Here is a 23,275-nt window from a genome sequence, read left to right as displayed (position 1 = left end):
CCTGCCAGTGATACGTTGTGGGATCTGATCCTTGCAGTTTTTTTCTTTTCAAAGTGCCATACTAGATGGTAGAGACAGCTGCCATTGGCGGCTTCACCGCCACCGTCACTAGGGGCTGGTTTAGCACAGTGGGCTAAACAGTTGGCTTGTAATGCAGATCAATGCCAGCAGCGCGGGTTCAATTCCCATGCCAGCCTTCCCGAACAGGCGCCGGAATGTGGCGACTAGGAGCTTTTCACAGTAACTTCATTGAAGCCTACTTGTGACAATAAGCGATTATTATTATTATTACTTTTCCCTTCCCCTCGCCATTGGCCTTCGCCAATTTCCAGGAAAGTCCCGCTCTGAGACTCTGGTTCCTCTGAGATCTCATCCCCACATCACCATTCCTCTACAATTCCCCACCTTTCAATAAATCTGCTACATACCATCGTAGTGTAAAAAAAATCTGAAAAAGAAGCCACCGCTGAAAAACCATTCCTTAACACCTTTATTGAATAACGCTTTGAATAATACATAGAAAACTGAATTGATAACCATTATGCATTCCCTTAATGCCAGTATTGATGGTGCCTTTGCCTGACCCAAAGTGCGACTACACAGCTACTCCAGTGACTTCAGCATAATTGGGGAAAGACTGCTGTCTTTCATTAGAGGTGAAAGCAGATGCCTTGCAGGAAGACCTCTAAGGACAGTTTGGACTGGGTGGCTTAGAGACATCATCATGGGCGTTAGCAGAATGACAATGGTGGGGACACAAATGCTGCTCTCATGAGAGAAGATAACAGACAAGTGCATCATGATGACTCTGCTGCGGCAGCATCTCAGAAATACTAGTAATCTGCTGGTTCACAGATTGCTGAACTGCTATGAGAACCAGAAAGCCTCTTTGAGCACTGGTATCCACATGATGCCAACAGTCTGTGCCTGCTTCACACCAAATTGCACTTGTATGGCAACAAGCACAGTGGGCTAAACAGCTGGCTTGTAATGCAGAACAATGTCAGCAGCGCGGGTTCAATTCCCGTACCGGCCTCCCCGAACAGGGGGCTGGAATGTGGCAACTAGAGGCTTTCCTCAGTAACTTCATTGAAGCCTACTTGTGACAATAAGTGATTATTATTATTATCTCATGGTCTCAGCCTGAATTTCACTGCAGGATTCAGATGCTGGATGGCTTTGCCTGACACTGCATCACAAATGGTTCCACAAGTGCTGTCATGGATCAGAATCGTAGAATTTACAGTGCAGAAGGAGGCCATTCGGCCCATCGAGTCTGCACCGGCTCTTGGAACGAGCACCCTACCCAAGCCCACACCCCCACCCTCACACTATCCCCATAACCCAGTAACCCCACCCAACACTAAGGGCAATTTTGGACACTAAGGGCAATTTAGCATGGCCAATCCACCTAACCTGCACATCTTTGGACTGTGGGAGGAAACCGGAGCACCCGGAGGAAACCCACGCACACACGGGGAGGATGTGCAGACTTCCGCACAGACAGTGACCCAAGCCGGAATCAAACCTGGGACCCTGGAGCTGTGAAGCAATTATGCTAACCACTATGCTACCGTGCTGCCCCGAGTTGACCACCAATTCCATGTTGGAACAGGTGGACACCCAAACTCTGCACAAACCTTATGTTAAGCTGGATTGAACTTCTCAATGCTCCTTGGCACTGAAAAGAGGCGCTGTGGCAGGCTTGCCAATGCACCAGGCATCTTGCTGTGAATCACCATCAGAGTTCTCCTGCATGCTGCCCATCAAAGTCCTTATCCGAGTCCTCGGCAGCAGAACGGGCAAATGCCAGTTTCCTTTTCCCCCGGCCTTGCTGCAGCCCGTTAATGTCCGCTGACTCCCCACATGTTGATCGCTCCTCTCTACTGCCCTCTAAAGTGCATGCAACATATCTGAGCTGGTGGCTGCAATTGGCAGATCAAGTGACAGTGTCTCTTTTGTAGAGCTGTTTAAGGTAACGCTGCACTGGTTGACCATGACATAAATCTTGGACATCTCTAAACAAAAATGCAGAGTTGAGGTGAGGAAAGACATGTGAGATGGACAGCAAGAACCCCATCGTCACACCATCTACATCTTGTATTTTATCCAAATGGCAGAATGTCAGGTGCAGCGACTTCAGTCACAGTTGACCAAATGATGTGGAGCAGTGTCTTCCCAAGGGCTTACAACCGTCAGTGTGCATATTCCCTGCTGGTTCTCTGATGCTGCTTGTGATTACAGGCAGACTTGTCCTTCAAGACAGAGGACAGAACGTTAGTTATTGTATTGCACTTTGGTTGGATGACGTGCCTGCCATAGATGAATAGCTGGAGGTATGTGGAAGCTGCGAGAGGTGGTTGTAAGGCTGGTAGCATTGGTAAGTGTGTGAGAGTGAGGTGGACTCTGTTGTCCTTCAGTTTTGATTGCTGATGGATGCGTGACAGAGGTGTTGTTCATTGGGCAGTGTGAGAGGTCGGTGATGTGGTGTGCAAGAGATATCATTTGAAGATGCATTCACTGACCTTGACTTTCCATGTGAGGTCCCCAGCAGAGTATGCAACCAGTCAGCAGTGCATTTTGTGCTGGGCGGCACGGTATAATTGTGGTAGTCACCACTAGTTGTATTACTGCACTGCCCGTATAGTAGAGGTACATGGGTAATTCCCTGCCTGCTGGCTCCGCCCAGTAGGCGGCGTATAAATGTGTGTGCTCGCCGGTGCTGCAGCCATTCTGGTTCCAGCTACAGGAAGCACAACGTCTTTGCTCAATAAAGCCTCGATTATTCCACTACTCTCGTTTTTGTGGTAATTGATAGTGCATCAATTTATTGAGCAAAGATTTTTTTTAAATGATGGATCTCCGCATCAAGCCTGATCACCTGCAGCTGAGCCCTCAAGCAGCCAACGCTACGTCCACCTTTGACCACCGGCTAGCCTGCTTCGAAAGCTACCTCCGAACATCCGCTGAGGAACCCTCAGACTCGCAGAAGCTCCAGGTCCTCTATTCATGGGTGAGCCCTGACATTTTTCCTCTCATCTGGGATGCGCCCACTTACTCCGAAGCGATGGAGCTCCTGAAGGGACATTACGTTCGACCAGTCAATCAAGTATATGCCAGGCACCTCCTGGCCAAGAGACAGCAACTCCCCGGGGAATCTCTGGACGATTTCTGACGTGCTCTGCACATCCTAGGTAGGAACTGTGACTGCCAGGCAGTTTCGGCAGTCCAGCACACCGAACTTTTAATTTGAGACTCTTACATTACGGGCATGAAGTCTGCATACGTCCGCCAGCGGCTATTGGAAGAGGGTACGCTTGATCTTGCGGGAACTAGGCAGCTCACTAATTCGTTAGAAGTGACCTCCCGTAATGTCCAGTCCTACCCCCCCTGACCGCGCGGCACCCTCATGGGCATCGTGGACCCCACCAGTGCCGACTCCAGCTCACCGCAAGCCTGCGCCGCGCAGCAGCCAGCCAACTCTGGGGGACCCAAGTGCTATTTATCCGGGCAAAACAAACACCCCAGGCAGCGCTGCCCGGCGCGGAGCGCGACCTGCAACGGCTGTGGGAAGAAGGGACACTTTGTTTCTGTTTGCCAGGCCCGGTCGGTCGCCACTGTTTCCAGGCCCGGCATTCCTACACCCCACACATGCGACCCGCGGGCGCTGCCATTTTCCCCTTCGCAAGCTGTGTGCGGCCCGTGGGCGCCACCATCTTCTTCACTGCAAGCCATGTGCGCCCCATGGGCGCTGCCATCTTCGGCGCCATTTTGGACGGCTTCTCAGGACCCCTGCTCGCCTGGCCATTCATCGCCTGCCGCTACCTCCACCACCGCTGACCAGCCCGGGACCTCCCATCATCTGCCGCAGCTCGCATCTATCACCCTGGATTAGTCCCGGCCCCGCAACCTCGCGACCGCGACGACAACGGTGAAGATCGATGGTCATGAGACGACCTGCCTTTTTTGACTCCGGGAGCACAGAGAGCTTCATCTACCCCACTACGGTAAGGCGCTGCTCCCTTCCGGTACACTCCGTCACCCAGAAAATCTCCCTGACCTCCGGATCCCATTCCGTGGAAATCCGGGGGTACTGCATCGCGACCCTCATCGTCCAGGGCGTAGAGTTCAGCAACGTCCGGCTCTACGTCCTCCCCCACCTCTGCGCTGCTCTGTTACGCGGCTTGGACTTTCAGTGCCATCTCCAAAGCCTAACCTTAAAATTTGGCGGACCCCTACCCCCTCTCAACATATGCGGCCTCACGACCCTTAAGGTCGACCCACCTTCCCTGCTTGCGAACCTCACCCCGGATTGCAAACCACTAGGAGCAGACGGTACAGTGCCCAGGACAGGACCTTCATCAGGTCGGAGGTCCAACGGCTTCTGCAGGAAGGGGTCATTAAAGCCAGCAACAGCCCTGGAGAGCTCAAGTGGTAGTAGTAAAGACTGGGGAGAAACACAGGATGGTCATTGACTTCAGTCAGACCATCAATCGGTACACGCAGCGCGACGCGTACCCTCTCCCACGCATATCTGACATGGTCAATCAGATTGCGCAGTATCGAGTCTTTTCCACAGTGGACCTGAAGTCCGCCTACCACCAGCTCCTCATCCGCCCGGAGGACCGCCAATACACTGTGTTCGAAGCAGATGGCCGCCTCTATCACTTCCTTAGGGTTTCTTTCAGCGTCACTAATGTGGTCTCGGTCTTCCAGCGAGAGATGGACCGAATGGTTGACCGGTATGGACTGCGGGCCACCTTCCCGTACCTAGATAACGTCACCATCTGCGGCCACGATCAGCAGGACCACGACGCAAACCTCCAAAAATTCCTCCAGACCGCCAAACACCTTAATCTCACATACAATAAGGAGAAATGCGTGTTCCGCACCAACCGCTTAGCCATCCTTGGCTATGTCGTGGAAAATGGAGTCCTAGGGCCCGACCCCAACCGCATGCGCCCCCTCATGGAACTCCCACTGCCCTAAGACCCTGAAACGATGCCTAGGATTTTTCTCCTACTATGCCCAGTGGGTCCCTAAATATGCGGACAAGGCCCGCCCACTCATTCATTCCACAGTTTTCCCCCTGACGGCTGAGGCCCGCCAGGCCTTCAACCGTATCAAGGCAGGCATCGCCAAGGCCACGATGCACGCGGTCGACGAGTCCCTCCCCTTCCAGGTGGAGAGCGGTGCATCGGACGTAGCTCTGGCCGCCACCCTCAACCAGGCGGGCAGGCCCCTGGCCTTCTTTTCCCGCACCCTCCATGCCTCCGAAATTCGGCATTCCTCTGTCGAAAAGGAGGCCCAGGCCAATGTGGAAGCTGTGCGACATTGGAGGCATTACCTGCCCGGCAGGAGATTCACTCTCCTCACTGACCAACGGTCGGTTGCCTTTATATTTAATAATACACAGCAGGGCAAGATCAAAAATGACAAGATCTTGAGGTGGAGGATCGAGCTCTCCACCTATAACTATGAGATCTTATATTGCCCGGGGAAGCTCAATGAGCCACCTAATGCCCTATCCCGCGGTACATGTGCCAGCGAACAAGTGGACCGACTCCGGGCTCTCCACTATGACCTCTGCCATCCGGGGGTCACCCGGTTCTTCCATTTCATCAAGGCCCGCAACCTGCCCTACTCCATTGAGGAGGTCAGGACCGTCACCAGAGACTGCCAGGTCTGCGCAGAGTGCAAGCCGCACTTCTACCGGCCAGATCGCGCGCACCTGGTGAAGGCTTCCCGCCCCCTTGAGCGCCTCAGCATGGACTTTAAAGGGCCCCTCCCCTCCACCGACCGCAACACATACTTTCTGAACGTGATTGACGAGTACTCCCGGTTCCCTTTCGCCATCCCATGCCCCGATATGACTTCCTGCCACAGTAATCAAAGCCCTGCACAGCATCTTCACTCTGTTCGGTTTCCCCACCTACATCCACAGCGATCGGGGATCCTCTTTTATGAGCGATGAGCTGCGTCAGTTCATGCTCAGCAAGGGCATTGCCTCGAGCAGGACGACCAGCTACAACCCCCGGGGAAACGGGCAGGTGGAGAGGAAGAATGGGACGGTCTGGAAGGCTGTCCTGCTGGCCCTGCGGTCTAAAAATATCCCGGTCTCCCGCTGGCAGGAGGTCCTCCCCAACGCGCTCCACTCCATCCGATCGCTCCTCTGCACCGCGACCAACGAGACCCCTCACGAATGTGTATTTGCCTTCCCCAGGAAGTCCACCTCCGGGGTCTCGCTCCCAACATGGCTGACAGTTCCTGGACCCGTCCTCCTTCGGAAGCATGTGCGGACCCATAAGTCGGAGCACTTGGTCGAAAAAGTCCACCTCCTACATGCGAACCCCCAGTACGCCTACGTGGCACACTCCGACGGGCGCCAGGACACAGTCTTCCTCCGGGACCTGGCACCCGCTGGATCCCCACCCATGAACTCCGACCTGACCCCCCCCCCCCGGTTGCCTCATTCACCCCTGCGCGACTCACCCTCCAGCGAACCTCACCGCAGCCCCCATCCCAGTAGGATCCGTCTTCCCACTGGTTCCACTCGGGTGACGAAGACGAGGACAACACGCTCCCGGAGTCGCAGGTGACCAAGCCGGCACCCACATCACCACCAGGACTGACGCGATCGCAGAGGAGGGTCAAGGCCCCCGACAGCCTTAACTTGTCATGTTTTCCACCACCCCCGCCGGACTCTTTTTTAACAGGGGTGAATTTGGTAGTCACCACTAGTTGTATTACATGTATTACGCCACTGCCAGTATAGTAGAGGTACATGGGTAAATCCCTGTCTGCTGGCTCCGCCCAGTAGGTGGCGTATAAATGTGTGTGCTCGCCGGTGCTGCAGCCATTCTGGCTCCAGCTTTGTGGTAATTGATGGTGCATCAATAATCATGTTGATGACTAGGCAACACCAAGTTTGCTTGCTGTCTACCTGAGTGAGACCAGGCATAATCTGTGTGCCCAAAATCAAACCTAATTGGATTGTTTCCCAAATGTGTTTGAGCAAAGATCTGATTGGTTGAAAAGGCTCACTTGTTGTTTGTCTTACTCTCACAGATTTCAAATCTTCTGTAGAGAGTGCTGTGTCAAATGCATCTTTAATTACCAAATTGTGCAGTGCAAAAGGCCACAAAAGTCTGTGTGACTGTAATAGTAATGAACAGTGGCTCACCACCACCTTCGCGGGGAATTAGGAATGGACAATGAATGCTAACCTCGCCAGTAACATCCACATCCCACGAACAAATAAATAAAAACAGTGACGTAATTTTTTTGCCACTGGCCACAAAATTTGAACCGTTATAAAACGATAAGTGTAGTAAGGACTGATATATTCAGATGTTTGTAACTCACAATAAAATAAAGGTATTCAACAAAGGATATCTGCTGTTCACTCACTATAGAAATTTAACTGTGGAGAGGAAATGGGATACTTAGCACCACACAGAGAAATCAGTATGCACAACAACAATCAGGGAATATGTTTTAAATCTTATTGCCAGCCTGAAGTTGGCATTCACATTTCAAACTAATACAAAACTGGCAATTTCACTGTTTGCTGAAAATGATACAGAACAAAGGCTGGGGTTGGTTTCATACATGAAATATAATTCCGGAATTTCCACCACTAACTTTGCTGCAAGTGCAACAGAAAAGCTGCCTGTCATGAAAATGAAGTGTGCAGTAAAGTTACAATGTTAGGAAAGCAATAATTTTGAGCAGGTGCCCAGCCTAAGCTGCTTCTCGATCAGGAAGTTTTGAAATTATAAAGTCCAGGAGACAGGGGATTTTTATTTTCAGTGGAAATTCTGTCTGCGGCACATTGGTTTCACGTTTGAAAAGTGCACATGGAATTTCTTGTGAGAAAGTTTCACTTGAACTAGCTATTATCAACCATATTCTTTAAGGTCCCATTGAAGCAAAGTTACTATTTTGATCAGTATGATTTAGATTTTTCCTACATACCATATTTTTTCTATAATTTATTTGTGTATATGTTTTCAGTTTTTTAGTACGTTTACACTGCAGATGCTGTTCACAATCTTGCTTTCACATGTTTCCCCAGTATTATTGCTTTTTTTTTTGTTCAGTCTTTTTATCTCATTAAATAGCTTTCCTGTTGAGATCAATGAAGTAGAGCAGAACAAACAACTGGCTAGGGCTGCTCCAGCTTTGCTGAAAGGCAAAGGGTGAGTATTAAGGAGAATCTGCAGTAACTGGCATGAGCTACTAACATTACAAAAATAATCGATTTGTTACATATCACGCTAATAGAAACAATACTCACGGATATCTCGGGCTTCTAGCAGCGCTATGCAGATGTGCATTGATTCCATAGGGCCGAGAGCGTCGCAAAGCCGCTACCTGTCCGGGTTTTCTCAGTGATATCAGTGAAAAATGCTGTGCTTGTATCGGCTCATGGTTCTTGCCTGGACCAAGGAATTAATGTAAGACTGCATAATGTCACTAGCACCTTGCCAACAAATTTTTCCCCCAAGTATCTCAGAATTTCAATTAGCAGAAACATACTTCTTCACATTTGCAGAATCAATTCTGCAATTACAAGTGTAGTATTAGAAGTAATGCATGCATTCTGAGTTTCATAGATTAAACAACCCTATTCATGAGCTGCGTATTGAAGCCAGGATTTTATGGGGCCCCAGGGAGCGTGCTGGGAGGTGGGTGGGTGGGGGCATGTAAAACTAGGTAAGGTGGCAGGGGGCTGTGCCCATCACTTTCTAGCCACTGTTGGCATTTTACCACCTGCAGGGAAGATGATGGACCCACTCTTAGGCCAGTTGAGGCCCTTAAACGGCCAAGTAAGGGTAAGGGCTATTTCCTGCCACTGCTGGTAAAATACCTGATTGGGCACCCTCTCGTTCACTAGGGGCTCCCTGGTGGCAAGGGCTGCCCCTGTTGCAAGATCCCCACCCTCAGGAATTACCTCCGACTACCATTCCCAATGCTGCTCCTGGGATTGAAGAGCTGCAGGCCCTGCAATTGGCAGTGATCTTCGGGGTGGGTCCTCGTCCCTTAACGGGATGAAAGCCCCAATGCCAGCCAGCTAATTGCTTGACAAACAAAAATACAGCTGGAGCTTCCATATGACCGGCCGAAGTGGGATTGACTCCGACTTTCTGGCCTATGGAGAGGGCCAGCATCACCCTGTAAAGTCCTGGCCTCAATCGCTTTCACCCCTTCCATGCTCCAATTAAGGAGATAGCTAACATCCTAGTGGAAAAGTATAGTGAATTATAGATTGAATGTCTTGAAGCAGAAGCGACAATAGTGTGTGTGTCTATGTATGTGTGCGTGTGTAGAGATGTGTCATTCCTTTTGCTTCCTTTTTAATTTCTCATTTACCTTTTACAATGTTTTCTTTTTTATTCTTTGCTTTGTTGTGTTTCTTCACATTTCCATTATTCTAGGTTGCAGTACAGCCTTGATATTGCTGATAGACTGGGTGATGAACATATTCTGATTGGGCTATATATCAACCTCCTTCTGAAAAATTCCTCACGGTTAGTCGAGGTTTCTTTTACCAAATATGGAAATAGTTATGTTTGGAGTATTCTGTCAGTTCCATTGATGTGAAAATGGGCAGGACACAGATCATGTGGTGAATGTGGTCATTTATTGAATATCTACATGAACTTATGCCCACACTGATTTATGAGAAGGCTTTTAGACTCCAGATTTAGATGTTTATTGGTAAGAACAAATGTAAATTTAAAGTATATGGAGTTCTCTGTGCATGAACCACTACAAGAAAATCTTTTATCATTAGTAAGTTGAACTGGTAAAAATTAGCATCGATCTCTGCTAAATGTCATAGAAGCCTTCCTGATTTCTGATCATTGGATTTCTTAATTTGCCATTCCAATTCGTCCTCGTCCAACTATTGAGTAAAGATCATGACATTTGAAAAGATAATTGGAAAGGTATTTGTAAATGAAGACTTTAAACAGATATGTGGAAACAGTGGGAAATGGTGTCAGGATAGCTCCAGTTGAAGATCTGGCTTTACTTGCTTGCTCTGCACCTGTACCATTCAAGGCAACCCAGTTTGGCAAAGGAATCCGAAAAAAGTTTTTAACAGCTTTACATTTGCAAAATGCCTACCATCTGTTTTGGATCTCATGAGAAGGTCCAATTTCAACCTGATATGTTTTGCAAAGCTATTAGCCTTTAGCAACCAAACATTATCAGGATTCTGAACTCTGAATTGAGTAACTTTTTCCTAATTTTCTTGCATTCTCGCTTGTCTTGTGCTCCTGCTCGCTTCCTTTCCGCTTGCAATTCTATCTCTATGTTTTCCTTGTCCTTTACTTCTTTTCTGCTGGTCTCTTTCTGCTCTTAGCTTTCCTTCTCTTTCTCATCCTTTGCCTCCTCTCTCTGTAAACTTCTATTTCTGTCTGTTATTTTTCTTCTGTGTTGGTGTGTAACTGATGCAGAGATCCAGGTGATGGGACGCAGGATTTTGTACATGGGAAGAGGGATCTGGCCAGAACCCTGGACCATGGGATGTGATGTATGGTAGATCAGGGTTTAAGAGGGGAGGAATTCAGCTGAGGCTACAGAAACGCAATACATTGAGCTTCTTAGTCATTGATGTAGGAGAGGATTTCAACCAGAGCCACAGATAGCAAAGGTACAGTTAAATATATGGTGCTGTGGAAGATTGTGTCGCAGCAAAAGACTGAAAGCTAAGTAATGTAGTAAGCATATTTTTACAGCTTTAAAGTGATGAAGTCATGACACCGAAGTAGTGGCAGATGTCGGAAACCTGAAAACGTTTAATTTCTGTGGTGTCCTTTGTGTTGCTAATTTTTAGGATGGTTGGCGTAGTGTTCATAAAGACCACAAATAGCTTGAAAATTGAACAAAGCTCTAAATTTATTAACACTACTTAATTGGATTCGATACTTACTCCTATGTAATACATAGTTGTTAATAAACATATAATCTACACTCATCTACTACTAATCTCTACACTATTACATTAACTATGATCTGCTCTCACTCACACTATCTTTCCTTCAGCCTGTCCTCTAGCTTTCTCCTCAACCTCGCACCCACAAGGCATAGCATCAATGTACATCTAGCTCCCTCTAGTGGTTAATTTAGACATTACATTAACCCTTGCAGTTCTTTCCATTTATGATAATGTCACAGTTTCGACTCCTGTGACATTGCAAAAAGACTAAACGTAATTTCCGACTGGGGCAAGTTTTGAGAGTTAGGAAAATTGAACTAGGATGCAGACAGAGTCACAGTTTAGCCGCCATTGAAAATAACAGCTAACATTCAGTCTTTATTTTGATATAATAGTTTGATTTTGTATTATTTTTAGTTAAATGTACAGCACTTTGGGGAGCAGAGAGATAGAGTAGAAGCTGAGAAGTATAAAACCAAACTACTACACTCCCAACATTGGGGGAAGGTGCAAGGGAGTGGAGAGAGAAAAAGAGAAGGCAAAAAGTCACAGAAGAAGGCAATGGGATAAAATGAATGGAAAAGGGGAAGGGGAAAGGGAAAGAGATAGGTGAGAGACAGTGGGCGGGATGCTTCGCCGGTGGGATTCTCCATTTTGCCGGTGCCCGGGGGTTTCCCGACAGCGTGGGGCTGCCCCACAATGGGAAGCCCCATTGACCGGCCGGCGTAACGGAGAATCCCGCCGGCGGGTCGAGGCTGAAAATTGGCGGGGCAGAGAATCCAGCCCAGTGTATATAGAAAAAGTGCACACTTAAGATATTCTCAGCAGGGAAGAGTGTCCAGTAATTTAATTTCAGCAGGTTTGGGGGAAGAGTAATTGTTTCTACCACGCCTTTCTCACCACCACCTTCTCAAGGGCAGTTAAGGATGGGCAATAATTGCTGGACTTTCCAGGGATGCCCACATCCCGTGTACAAATAAATAAACTAAAGTCACAAGCCTCAATTGTCACATTGGTTAAATTTCCCTTCCTGCTAGGCGCTGTTCTGGTCACAACGGTGACGAGAGTGCTTCCATTAGTAAAACACAGTTTAAAAAATATCCAGGTGAGAAAAATGTTTCTTCTTTTGCACCAGCCTGACATGTTCAGTGGCTGATAAACAACTGATGATGTATGTGTATAAACAGTTAAAAATTCTGACTTCCTAAATAGCGGCCGTAATAATAATAATAATCTTTGTTAATGTCACAAGTAGGCTTACATTAACACTGCAATGAAGTTACTGTGAAAATCCCCTAGTCGCCACATTCCAGTCCCTGTTCGGGTACACTGAGGGAGAATTCAGAATGCCCAATTCACTTAACAGCACTTCTTTCAGGACATGTGGGAGGAAACCGGAGCACCCGGAAGAAACCCACACAGACACGGGGAAAACTTGCAGACTCGGCAGAGACAGTGACCCAACCGGGAATCGAACCCGGGTCCCTGGTGCTGTGAAGCCACAGTGCTAACCACTGTGCTGCTGGTGCTGCCCTCATGCCGTACCATCAGAAGTTGTAAGGAATGAAGTATAAACCAGGCATGCAGTACCCACCTTGTAAACTCCAGACAGTCTCTCATCTCCTATAGATGGCACCATTTGACTGCCAGTGTTCCCTTTACAGACATATGATGGGATTCTTTCAAAATTTCATAAAACCACTTTCCATTCAGCTGGATTCGGGGCTAAGTGAGTTCTGCTCAAGAGCCAACAGACACTGGGCTAAATCGGGTGCTGTAAAACATGTGCTTTATGGCGCCATGGTGGCACAGTGGTTAGCACTGCTGCCTCACAGCACCGAGGACCCGGATTCGATCCCAGCCCCAGGTCACTGTCCGTGTGGAGTTTGCACATTCTCACCATTTCTGCGTGTGTCTCACCCCCACAACCCAAATGTTTTTTTTTAATTTATTTTATTACAACCATGTATGAAAAAACGTGACAGCACATAAACACCCCGGGAATCACACTTCCCACCAGTTAACTATACAGTTAGCACAATTTTTTCCCCTTTTACACCCCCCACCCCCCGCGACGAATAACTCCTCAAACACAGTCACAAAAGTCCCCCACCTTGTCTCAAACCCCTCTGCTGAGCCCCTTAGGTCATACTTTGTCTTTTGCAGCCACAGGAAGCCGTACAGGTCACCAAACCAAGCCGCTACCACCGGTGCCGTTGCTGACCGCCAATCCAGTAAGATTCGTTGCCTTCCTCCCCTCCATCAGCTCCGGCTTCTCCGATACCCCAAATATCGCCACCAAAGGGTCCGGGGCCACCTCCTCCCCCACTATCCTTGCTAGGACCGCAAACACTCCCACCCAGAATCTCTCCAACTATTCACAACCCCAGAACATGTGCACGTGATTCACTGGCCCCCGCCCACACCTCTCACACTCATTTGCAACCCCCTCAAAGAACCCACTCATTCTTGCCCGAGTCCTGTGTACAACCTTAAACTGTATCAGGCTCATACTTGCGTACGAGGTGGTCCCGATTACCCTACACAGTGCCTCACTCCATACTCTCCAATTGATCTCCCCTCCAAACTCCCCTTCCCATTTTTCCTTAATCTTCGCCACCCGCTCGCCTCCCACCTCTCCCAGTCACCAGTGTATATCTCCAATTCTACCCTCCCCTTCCACATACGGAAGCAGCAGTCGCTCCAGCAGGGTGTAGCTCGGCAACCTAGGGAATCCCCTCCAGACTTTTCGCGCAAAGTCCCTAACCTGCAGATACCCGAACTCACTCCCCCCTCAGCAGCTCTACCCTCTCCCTTAGCTCCTCCAGACTGGTGAACCCTTCCTCCAAATACAAATTCCTCACCTTAACTAGCCCCACTTTCCTCCACCTCCTAGACATGCTATCCAACCCCCCCGGCTCAAACCCATGGTTCTCGCACAATGACAGTAACACCAACATCCTGCCCATCCTAAAATGCCTCCTCAACTTGTTCCAAATCTTCACCGTGGACTGCACCACCGGGCTCCCTGAATACCTACTCGGTGCCATTACTGTTAATTCACCAGTGCACTGTGATATCATGTTACTGCTGTATCGTGTTACGTTTTGTGTTTAACCCTGTGGGCTCCACCTATGGGCCATTGTACGGGTTCACCCACAGGGGGATATGTCGGGGCATGTACGGGCTCGCCCAAGGCTCCACCCCTTACAGGAAGTATAAAGGCAGCTGACCTGCAGGGCTGCATTCTTTGTTGTACCGGTCACAGGCAGGCTCAGTTGTAAGCTGATTAAAACCACGGTTTACTTCTCAACGTGTCTCTCAGTGAATTGATGGTCGCATCAATTTAATCAGCTTAAAATACTACTATGGAATCAGCCCTCAAACCTGGTAGACTGGAACTCGATCCACAGGCCACGGAGGCAAGAGACATTTTTTCGCAGTGGCTTCGATGCTTCAAGGCCTATCTCGCCGCGTCGTCTACGCCATCCGTCACGGACGAACAGAAACTGAGTTTTCTCCACGCGCGGGTGAGCCATCGTATTTCTGTCCAGCTCGATGGCGCCGCGTCCTATACAGAGGCCCTCGCACTACTCAAACGCATATATGTACGGCCCGTGAACGAGGTCTACGCGCGACACATCTTCACCACTCACCGCCAGCGCCCCGGGGAGTCGCTAGATGACTACCTACGCGACCTCAAAGCCCTCGCGCGCAACTGTAACTACCAGGCCGTTACGACCCCTCAGCATATGGAGCTCGCTATCCGAGACGTTTACGTGGCGGGGGTCCGATCGAAGTATGTAAGACAGTGCCTGCTCGAAAAAGGGGCCCAGGACCTGGAGGACACGGTAACACTAGCTACCTCTCTGGAGGTCACATTTCAGAGTCTTACTGCGTTCCCTGCCGACCACGTGACCCCCTCGTGGGCCCCCGACCAGAGACTACCCCAGGTTTGTGCCGCGCGGCCGCCTGCCCATCATGGGGGGCTGCCCTGCTATTTTTGCGGCCAGTCCCAACACCCCCGACAGCACTGCCCGGCCTGCAACGTGAACTGTAGTAACTGCGGGTGAAAAGGACACTTCGCCAAGGTCTGCCTGGCCAGGTCTAAAAACTCGAACTCACAGACCCGATCCACAGGCCCGCAGACCCCGCAAAGTGGCAGCGTGTCTGCCGACTCTGCCTCCGCACAACACTTGCGACTCATGGGGGCCGCCATCTTGGCCATCCTACCTCACGTGGCCGGCCACGTGCGATCCATGGGGGCCGCCATCTTGGACGCCATCGTCCTCACCGCCCGCCTCGCTTGACCAACGGGGGCCGCCAACTGCTACACCGCCCGAGATGTACGAACGACATGGACAGCAGCCATCGCGGGGCCGCCCCAGCACCTCCGATCACGCTGCCGGCTACCCCCAGCTCAGCGCGGTCACCCTGGACCAGTTGCGACCAAAGCACCTCCGGCGCTCCATGATGGCCGTCCGGGTAAACGGGTACGAGACACCTTGGGCGTGATTCTCCACTCTGGCGCCGGTTGGGAGAATCGCCTGGGTCGCCAAAATTTCCCGCGATGCCAGTCCGACGCCCTCCCGTGATTCTCCCAAGCTGCGAGAACGGCCCCGTAGAGTTCCACGCGGCCGTAGAATCACGTGAGACATCCAAATTGGCGATTCTCCGGCACCCCTGCTATTCTCAGGTTCCGGATGGGCCGAGCGGCCAGCCCAAAACGGCGGGTTCACCCCGGCGCCGTCCACACCTGGTCGGGGTGGGGGGATCCTGCACCGGGCGGGGGGGGGGGGGGTGCTCAAATGGGGTCTGGCCCGCGATCGGTACCCACCGATCGTCAGGCCGTCATCTCTGAAGGAGGAGCTCCTTTCTTCCGCAGCCCCGCAAGATCTGTCAGACATCTTCTTGCGGAGCGGACTCGGAGTGGACGGCAACCACGCATGCGCTGGTGACGCCAGTTATGCGGTGCCGGCCGCCTTATGTATGCGGCGCCGCCTTGACGCGGCTCCAAGGCCTGACGCGGCTCCAAGGCCTGACGCGTGTAAATGACGCGGCGCCGTTCCTAGCCCATTATCGGGCCCTGAATCGGTCGGGATAGGGGCCGTTTCGCGCCGTTGTGAATCTCGACGGCATTCACGACAGCGTGGGCACTTCGACGCGGGAGTAGAGAATCGCGCCCCTTGCCTTTTCGACTCCGGGAGCACAGAGAGCTTCATTCACCCGGACATGGTAAGACGTTGTTCGCTCCCAATATTCCCGACGTGACAAACTATCTCCCTCGCCTCTGGGTCGCACTCGGTGCAAATCCAAGGCTGCACTACTGCAACCCTAGCCATCCAGGGCGCTGAGTACGCTAATTTTAAACTATATGTGCTCCCAGACCTCTGCGCTCCTCTCCTCTTAGGACACGATTTTCAGTGCAACCGCAGGAGCCTAACTCTTAAATTCGGGGAGCCCCTGCCCCCGCTCACCATATGCAGCCTTGCGACCCTAAAAATCGACCCCCCCCCCGCCCTCCTCTTTGCGAACCTCCCCGCCGATTGTAAGCCAATAGCTACCAGAAGCAGGCGGTATAGTATGCAGGACAGGACGTTCATTAGGTCTGAGGTCCAGCGTCTCTTGCGGGAAGGGGTCAGAGAAGTCAGCAATAGCCCCTGGAGGGCTCAGGTGGTGGTCGTCAAGACCGCGCACTACCGCGTGTTCTCTACGGTAGATCTGAAGTCTGCATATCACCAGCTCCCAATCCGCCTGGAGGACCGCCACTACATGGCGTTTGAGGCAGATGGCCGCCTTTTCCATTTCCTCCGGGTCCCCTTTGGCGTCACAAACGGGGTTTCGGTGTTCCAACGAGCAATGGGCCGAATGGTGGACCAGTACGGGCTGCGGGCCACGTTTCCGTACTTGGACAATGTAACCATCTGCGGCCATGATCAGCAGGACCACAACGCCAACCTCCACCGATTTCTCCAAACCGCCCAAAAACTCAACCTCACCTACAAGGAGAAATGCGTTTTCCGCACAACCAGCCTAGCCATCCTCGGCTACGTCGTGGAAAACGAGGTCCTAGGGCCCGACCCTGACCGTATGCTCTCCCTCCTCCAATTCCCTCTCCCTCACTGCCCCAAGGCCCTGAAGAGGTGCCTTGGAGTTTTCTCCTAATACGCCCAGTGGGTCCCCCAGTATGCGGACAAAGCCCGCCCACTATTTAAGGCCACCATTTTTCCACTGGCAGCCAAGGCTCGCCAGGCCTTCAACTGCATCAAGGCGGACATCGCCAAAGCTGCAATGCGCGCGGTGGACGAGTCCGTCCCCTTCCAGGTGGAGAGCGATGCCTCAGAGGTCGCTCTCGCCGCCACTCTCAACCAAGCAGGCAGACCGGTAGCGTTCTTTTCCCGCACCCTCACCACCTCTGAAATTCGACACTCCTCGGTCGAAAAAGAAGCCCAAGCCATCGTGGAAGCCGTACGGCACTGGAGGCACTACCTCGCGGGTAGGAGGTTTACCCTCATCACCGACCAACGATCGGTTGCCTTTATGTTTGACAATACGCAGCGGGGCAAGATCAAGAATGACAAGATCTTGAGGTGGAGGATCGAACTCTCCACCTATAACTACGATATAGTTTATCGTGCTGGGAAGCTCAACGAGCCCCCAGATTCCCTGTCCCGCAGCACGTGCGCCAGCGCACAAGATGACCGATTACGTGCTATCCACGATGACCTCTGTCACCCGGCTCGCCCACTACATCAAGCCCCGCAACCTGCCCTACTCCATCGAGGAGGTCAAAGCTGTAACCAGAGACTGCCAAATCTGTGCGGAGTGTAAACCGCACTTCTATCGACCAGATAAGGCCTACCTGGTCAAGGTGTCCCGGCCCTTTGAACGCCTTAGTATCGATTTCAAAAGGCCCCTCCCCTCCAATAATCGCAACACGTACTTCCTGAACATCATAGACGAGTTCTCCCGTTTTCCGTTCGCCATTCCCTGCCCCGATATGACCACTCCCACAGTCATCAAAGCCCTGCATAGTGTCTTCACCCTGTTTGGTTTCCCCAGCTATATCCACAGCGACAGGGGCTCGTCGTTCATGAGCGACGAACTCGTCAGTACCTGCTCAGTAAGCGCATCGCCTCGAGCAGGACTACCAGCTATAACCCCAGGGGAAACAGGCAGGTGGAGAGAGAGAACGCGACGGTCTGGAAGACCGTCCTACTGACCCTCCCGGTTTCTCACTGGCAGGAGGTCCTGCCCGATGCGCTCCACTCTATTAGGTCCCTCCTTTGCACGGCCACAAACCAGACCCCTCATGGCCACTTGTTTGTTTCCCGGGAGCTACCTCAGGGGCCTCGCTTCCACCCTGGCTGCTGACACCGGGTCCAGTCCTCCTCCGAAAACATGTTCGGAGCCATAAGACCGACCCCCTGGTAGAGAGGGTCCAGCTCCTGCACTCCAACCCACATTATGCGTATATCAGACACCCCGATGGCCGGCAGGATACCGTCTCCCTCCGGGACCTGGCGCCCGCAGGCTCCGACACCACGACCACTACTGCATCCCCCACACTAGGTCCCGTCCAACCTTCCATGTTCAGCGCTCCTACCCTATCCAACCTCCAATGTTCAGCGCCCCTACCCCGATATGGTTCTCACGCTCCCTCCCACTTGCCGCACCGGTCCACAGGAATGAAGTGAGCTGCTCCAGGAGTCCACGCCTGTGCCTGCTCCGGGCCCAGCTCCACAGCCACCCGAAACAGCTGCAACAGCAGTGCTTCGGCGGTCGCAACGTACGATCCGGGCACCAGACCGACTGAATCTGCAAACCCGTCACCCCCGCTGGACTTCATTTTTTAAACAGGGGGTGAATGTGGTGAATGAAAGTACTGTTAATTCACCAGTGCACTGTGATATCATGTTACTGCTGTATCGTGTTACGTTGTGTGTTTAACCCTGTGGGCTCCACATATGGGCCATTGTACGGCTTCACCCACAGGGGGATATGTCGGGGCATGTACGGTCTTGCCCAAGGCTCCACCCCTTACAGGAAGTATAAAGGCAGCTGACCTGTGGGGCCGCATTCATTGTTGTACCGGTCACAGGCAGGCTCAGTTCTAAAGCTGATTAAAACCACGGTTTACTTCTTAATGTGTCTCTCAGTGAATTGATGGTCGCATCACCACCCAATAATAATGAACCAACGCCCTTGCTGCCTCTGCCTCTGTAGCAGGGCCCTCCTAACACTTGGCACCTTCCCCGCCCACAAAAAATCCGAAATAATCGTGTCCAGCTTCCAAAAAAAGGCCTTTGGTATAAAGATCGGGAGTGTCTGAAAAATAAACAGGAACCAAGGCAGAATATTCATCTTTACCACTTGGACCCTCCCCTCCAAAGCCAATTGCAGTGTATCCCATCTCTTAAGATCCCCCCCTGGCCCCCTCCACCAGCTTTGTTAAATTCCACTTGTGGAGCGTCGCTCATTCCCTTGCTACCTGAATCCCCAAATACCTGAACCTATCCCTAGCCACCTTAAAAGGCAGCCCACCCCCAATTTGGCTTGCCTTCCCAACTCATTCACTGGGAACACTTTGCTTTTCCCGACATTTAGTTTTTCATAGATTTCATAGAACATACAGTGCAGAAGGAGGCCATTCAGCCCATCGAGTCTGCACCGACCCACTTAAGTCCTCACTTCCACCCTAACCCAATAACCCTTCCTAACCTTTTTGGACACGAAGGGCAATTTATCATGGCCAATCCACCTAACCTGCACGTCTTTGGACTGTGGGAGGAAACCGGAGCAGCCGGAGGAAACCCACGCAGACACGGGGAGGATGTGCAGACTCCGCACAGACAGTGACCCAGCGGGGAATCGAACCTGGGACCCTGGCGCTGTGAAGCCACAGTGCTATCCACTTGTGCTACCGTGCTGCCCCACGGTTTATATGCCGGGAACTCCCCAAACCACCCCAGCAGACCCAAGATCCTTCCCATGTTCCCCAGCGGGTCTGAAACATACAACAGTAGGCCATCGGCATAGAGTGACACCCGATGCTCCCTCTGATCCCTCAATCCTCTGCCACTCCGCCGACTTCCTAAGAACCATTGCCAAAGGCTCTATAGCCAACGCAAACAACAGCGGCGACAACGGGCACCCCTGCCTTGTTCCCCTGTGTAATTCAAAGCTCCGTGAGCTCATATAATTCATCCTCACTCTTGCCCTCGGTGCCACATATAACATGCCACAAACCTCGGCCCAAACGTAAACCTTCTCAGAATCTCAAACAAGTACCGCCACTCCACCCGGTCGAATGCATCCATGGACACCACTACCTCCGGTACCTGGGCTCCCGACAGATTCATGACTACATTTAACAACCTGCTTATGTTGATCGAGAGCTGCCTGCCTTTTATAAAGCTTGTTTGGACCTCTGCAACCACCCCCGGGACACTACCCTCCATCCTTCCCGCCACTAACTTAGCGAGCACTTTCATGTTTGTATTTAACAGCGATATGGGCCTATACGACCCACATTCCAACGGGTCCTTCCCCTTTTTTGGTATTAATGTGATTGTTGCCTGCGTCATCGTCTCCGGCAGCTCCCCCTTCTCCAACGCATCGTTAAACGCCTTCAAAAGATGTGGTGCCAGGTCCATCGTGAACTGCATATACAATTCTGCCGGATATCCATCTGGCCCCAGCGCCTTCCCCGACTTCATACCCCTGATATTATCCAGCACCTCCCTCAACCCCAGGGGCTTCTCCAGCGCTTGCCTCTTTACTTTCTCCAGCTGAGGAAACTCCAGCTCACCTAAAAACCGTCCCATGTTTCGCTCTTCTCCCCCGGGTCCGCCTGTAGAATCCCTGATAATACTCCCTAACTGCCTCATTTATGTTCCTCGGCTCCAACATCACATCCCCAGCCCCAGTCCATATCTTCAAATATTTCCCTGGACGCGGACTGCCTCCGCAGCTGGTGTGCTAGCATGCGACTCACCTTCTCCCCATATTCATACTGCACCCCTCTTGCCCTACGTGGCTGCCCTACCACCCTCCCCGTTGTCAGCCTATCAAATTACCCCAGCAACGTTTTCCTCCTTGCGAATCCCTCCATGGTGGGCACCTTTGAATATTCCTTATCCACCTGCGCTATCTCGCCTATTAGACAGTAATATTCCTCCCTCCTTTCCCTATCCGCGTGAGACTTGAACAAAATAATTACCCCCCTGGACCACTGCCTTTAGTGTTTACCAAAAAATGGCCGCTGCCACCTCCCCATTCTGATTCAACTCCACATAATCCTTTATTGCCGCCCCACCTTGTCACAAAAAATGTCCTCTGACTGATGCAAATGTACTTTTTTTTGGAAACATTTTATTGAAGCATTTATAATTTTAACATTTAACATTCTAAATAACAGAACGGCCCGACACACGCAAAAACCCCACAGTAACATACCCAACTTCCCCCCGCCCTAACTCCTAGCTACCCATATATTAGATTGCCTGCCCTTATTCTCCACTTCCATGCCTCCCCTTTCCCTCCCCCCCATTCCCCTCCCCCACTTCTGCTGACGGTCAGTTTTCCTTAAAGAAGTCGATGAACGGCTGCCACCTCCGAGCGAACCCCTGTATTGAACCCCTTAAGGCGAACTTAATCTTCTCTAGCCTGAGAAACTCTGCCATGTCGCTGACCCACACCCCCGACTTTGGAGGCTCCGAGTCCCTTCCATCCCAGCAAAATCCGTCTCCGGGCCACCAGTGAGGCGAAGGCCAAGACGTCAGCCTTTTTGGATCTTGTGACACTCCAAATATTGCCACCTCTGGACTCGGAGTCACCCTTCCTTCCAGGACCTCTGACATGACATCTGCGAATCCCTGCCAAACTCCCGTCAGCTTTGGACATGCCCAAACATATTCCCCTGTACCTCCCACCCCTGTCCTCCACCTACTCAAAAAACCTACTTATCCGGGTCACAGTCATATGAGCCCTGTAGACCACCTTGAATTGGATCAGGCTAAGCCTGGCACACAGCGAGGATGCATTGACTCTCCTGAGGGCTTTCTCCCATAACCCAACTTCCAACCCCCCCCCCCCCCCCCACTACCACCACCACCCAAACCACTCTTATCACTTCTTCTTCACCTCCCCGATTGGGACCCCTTCCCACTCCAACAATTCCTTACATACTTCCGAGACCCTCCCCAACCCCTGTTTTTGACATCACATCCTGTAGTCCCCTTAGAGGGAGGCGAGGGAAGCTTGGAACCTGCCTCCGGACAAAGTCCCGTACCTGTAGGTACCGAAATCCGTTCCCACCCGGTAACTCAAACTCTATCTCCTCGCAAAAGTACATTTTTGTTGACGGAAATAAGGTGCTCATGGATATGGGTAATCTGGTAAGCTTTCCTCTTGGAATTGAAAAGAGACCACACAGAGTAGGACAAGCTACTAGAAGAGTGAAAAGGAGGAGAATGGCTTTCAGTAGGAATCCATATCCACAATTGGGGGCAATTGTCTCAGCACAATTTCAGTGTCAACCAATACAATACTTGAGATGTCTTCGAATTACTAAAGGAGTTGTGGCTCAGCTCTACCACCTGCTGCAACCACAACTGCAACCTATAAAGGCCAAGGACCAAATTGTCTGCAACTAACCTTTCGGGCTCCTTCCAGGGCACTGCTAGAGGTATAAACAACATCTTGCAGTTTGCAATACACCTTGAAGCTCTCTATACCTAGAGATGCTACAAAATTGGGCTCCTTAGCACTTGTAGTTTTGATGCTATGGATGCCATTTCAGTACCAAAAAGGCATCTGTGGCATGTGAACACACTTCCAGCATGACCCACGTCAAACATCATCCCAATGAATATAGGCCTTGAACTCTTCTCGCATTCTCCCAGCGGTCCTCAAGCAATGCTTCCTCTTCCTGGACCATTCGGGAAGAGCCTGCGCTATTAAACCGAGATTAATGGGCATGCAGCACAACCTACCCATTATGAGGGCATAGCCTTTGCCACCACCCCTCACCTTTCTAGGAGGAGGAAATTCAACAGGAAAGGAGGAACGGGGGCAGCACGGTGGCGCAGTGGGTTAGCCCTGCTGCCTCATGGCGCCGAGGTCCCAGGTTCGATCCCGGCTCTGGGCCACTGTCCGTGTGGAGTTTGCACATTCTCCCCGTATTTACGTGGGTTTCGCCCCAAAACTCAAAGATGTGCAGGGTACGTGGATTGGCCACGCTAAATTGCCCCTTAATTGGAAAAAATGAATTGGGTACACTAAATTTATTTTTTAAAAAGGAAAGGAGGAACAGGAAAAGGAAGG

At 51.2% G+C, this 23,275-nt stretch overlaps 1 protein-coding gene across 20 annotated transcripts in view; it reads left to right on the top strand.

The window, feature by feature from the left end:
* dtna (dystrobrevin, alpha) overlaps nucleotides 1-23,275 on the top strand; it is a 513,111-nt gene that overhangs the window by 405,333 nt on the left and 84,503 nt on the right. For 10 of the 20 annotated variants that reach the window (XM_072467814.1, XM_072467818.1, XM_072467822.1 and 7 more), the window contains 2 exons: nucleotides 8,103-8,201; nucleotides 9,441-9,533. The exons of 3 other annotated variants lie outside the window; for them this stretch is intronic. In XM_072467814.1, coding sequence (XP_072323915.1) covers nucleotides 8,103-8,201; nucleotides 9,441-9,533 — 192 coding nt within the window. The remainder of the gene's footprint in view (nucleotides 1-8,102; nucleotides 8,202-9,440; nucleotides 9,534-23,275) is intronic. 7 more of the 20 variants (XM_072467819.1, XM_072467823.1, XM_072467831.1 and 4 more) reach the window with 2 other exon arrangements.

The sequence above is a fragment of the Scyliorhinus torazame genome, chromosome 11 (genome assembly GCF_047496885.1).
Source record: "Scyliorhinus torazame isolate Kashiwa2021f chromosome 11, sScyTor2.1, whole genome shotgun sequence".
In the NCBI taxonomy this organism is placed as follows: Eukaryota; Metazoa; Chordata; class Chondrichthyes; order Carcharhiniformes; family Scyliorhinidae; genus Scyliorhinus; species Scyliorhinus torazame.
Note: the sequence above shows the minus strand (reverse complement) of the source record. Positions and strands in the feature narration are given on the sequence as shown.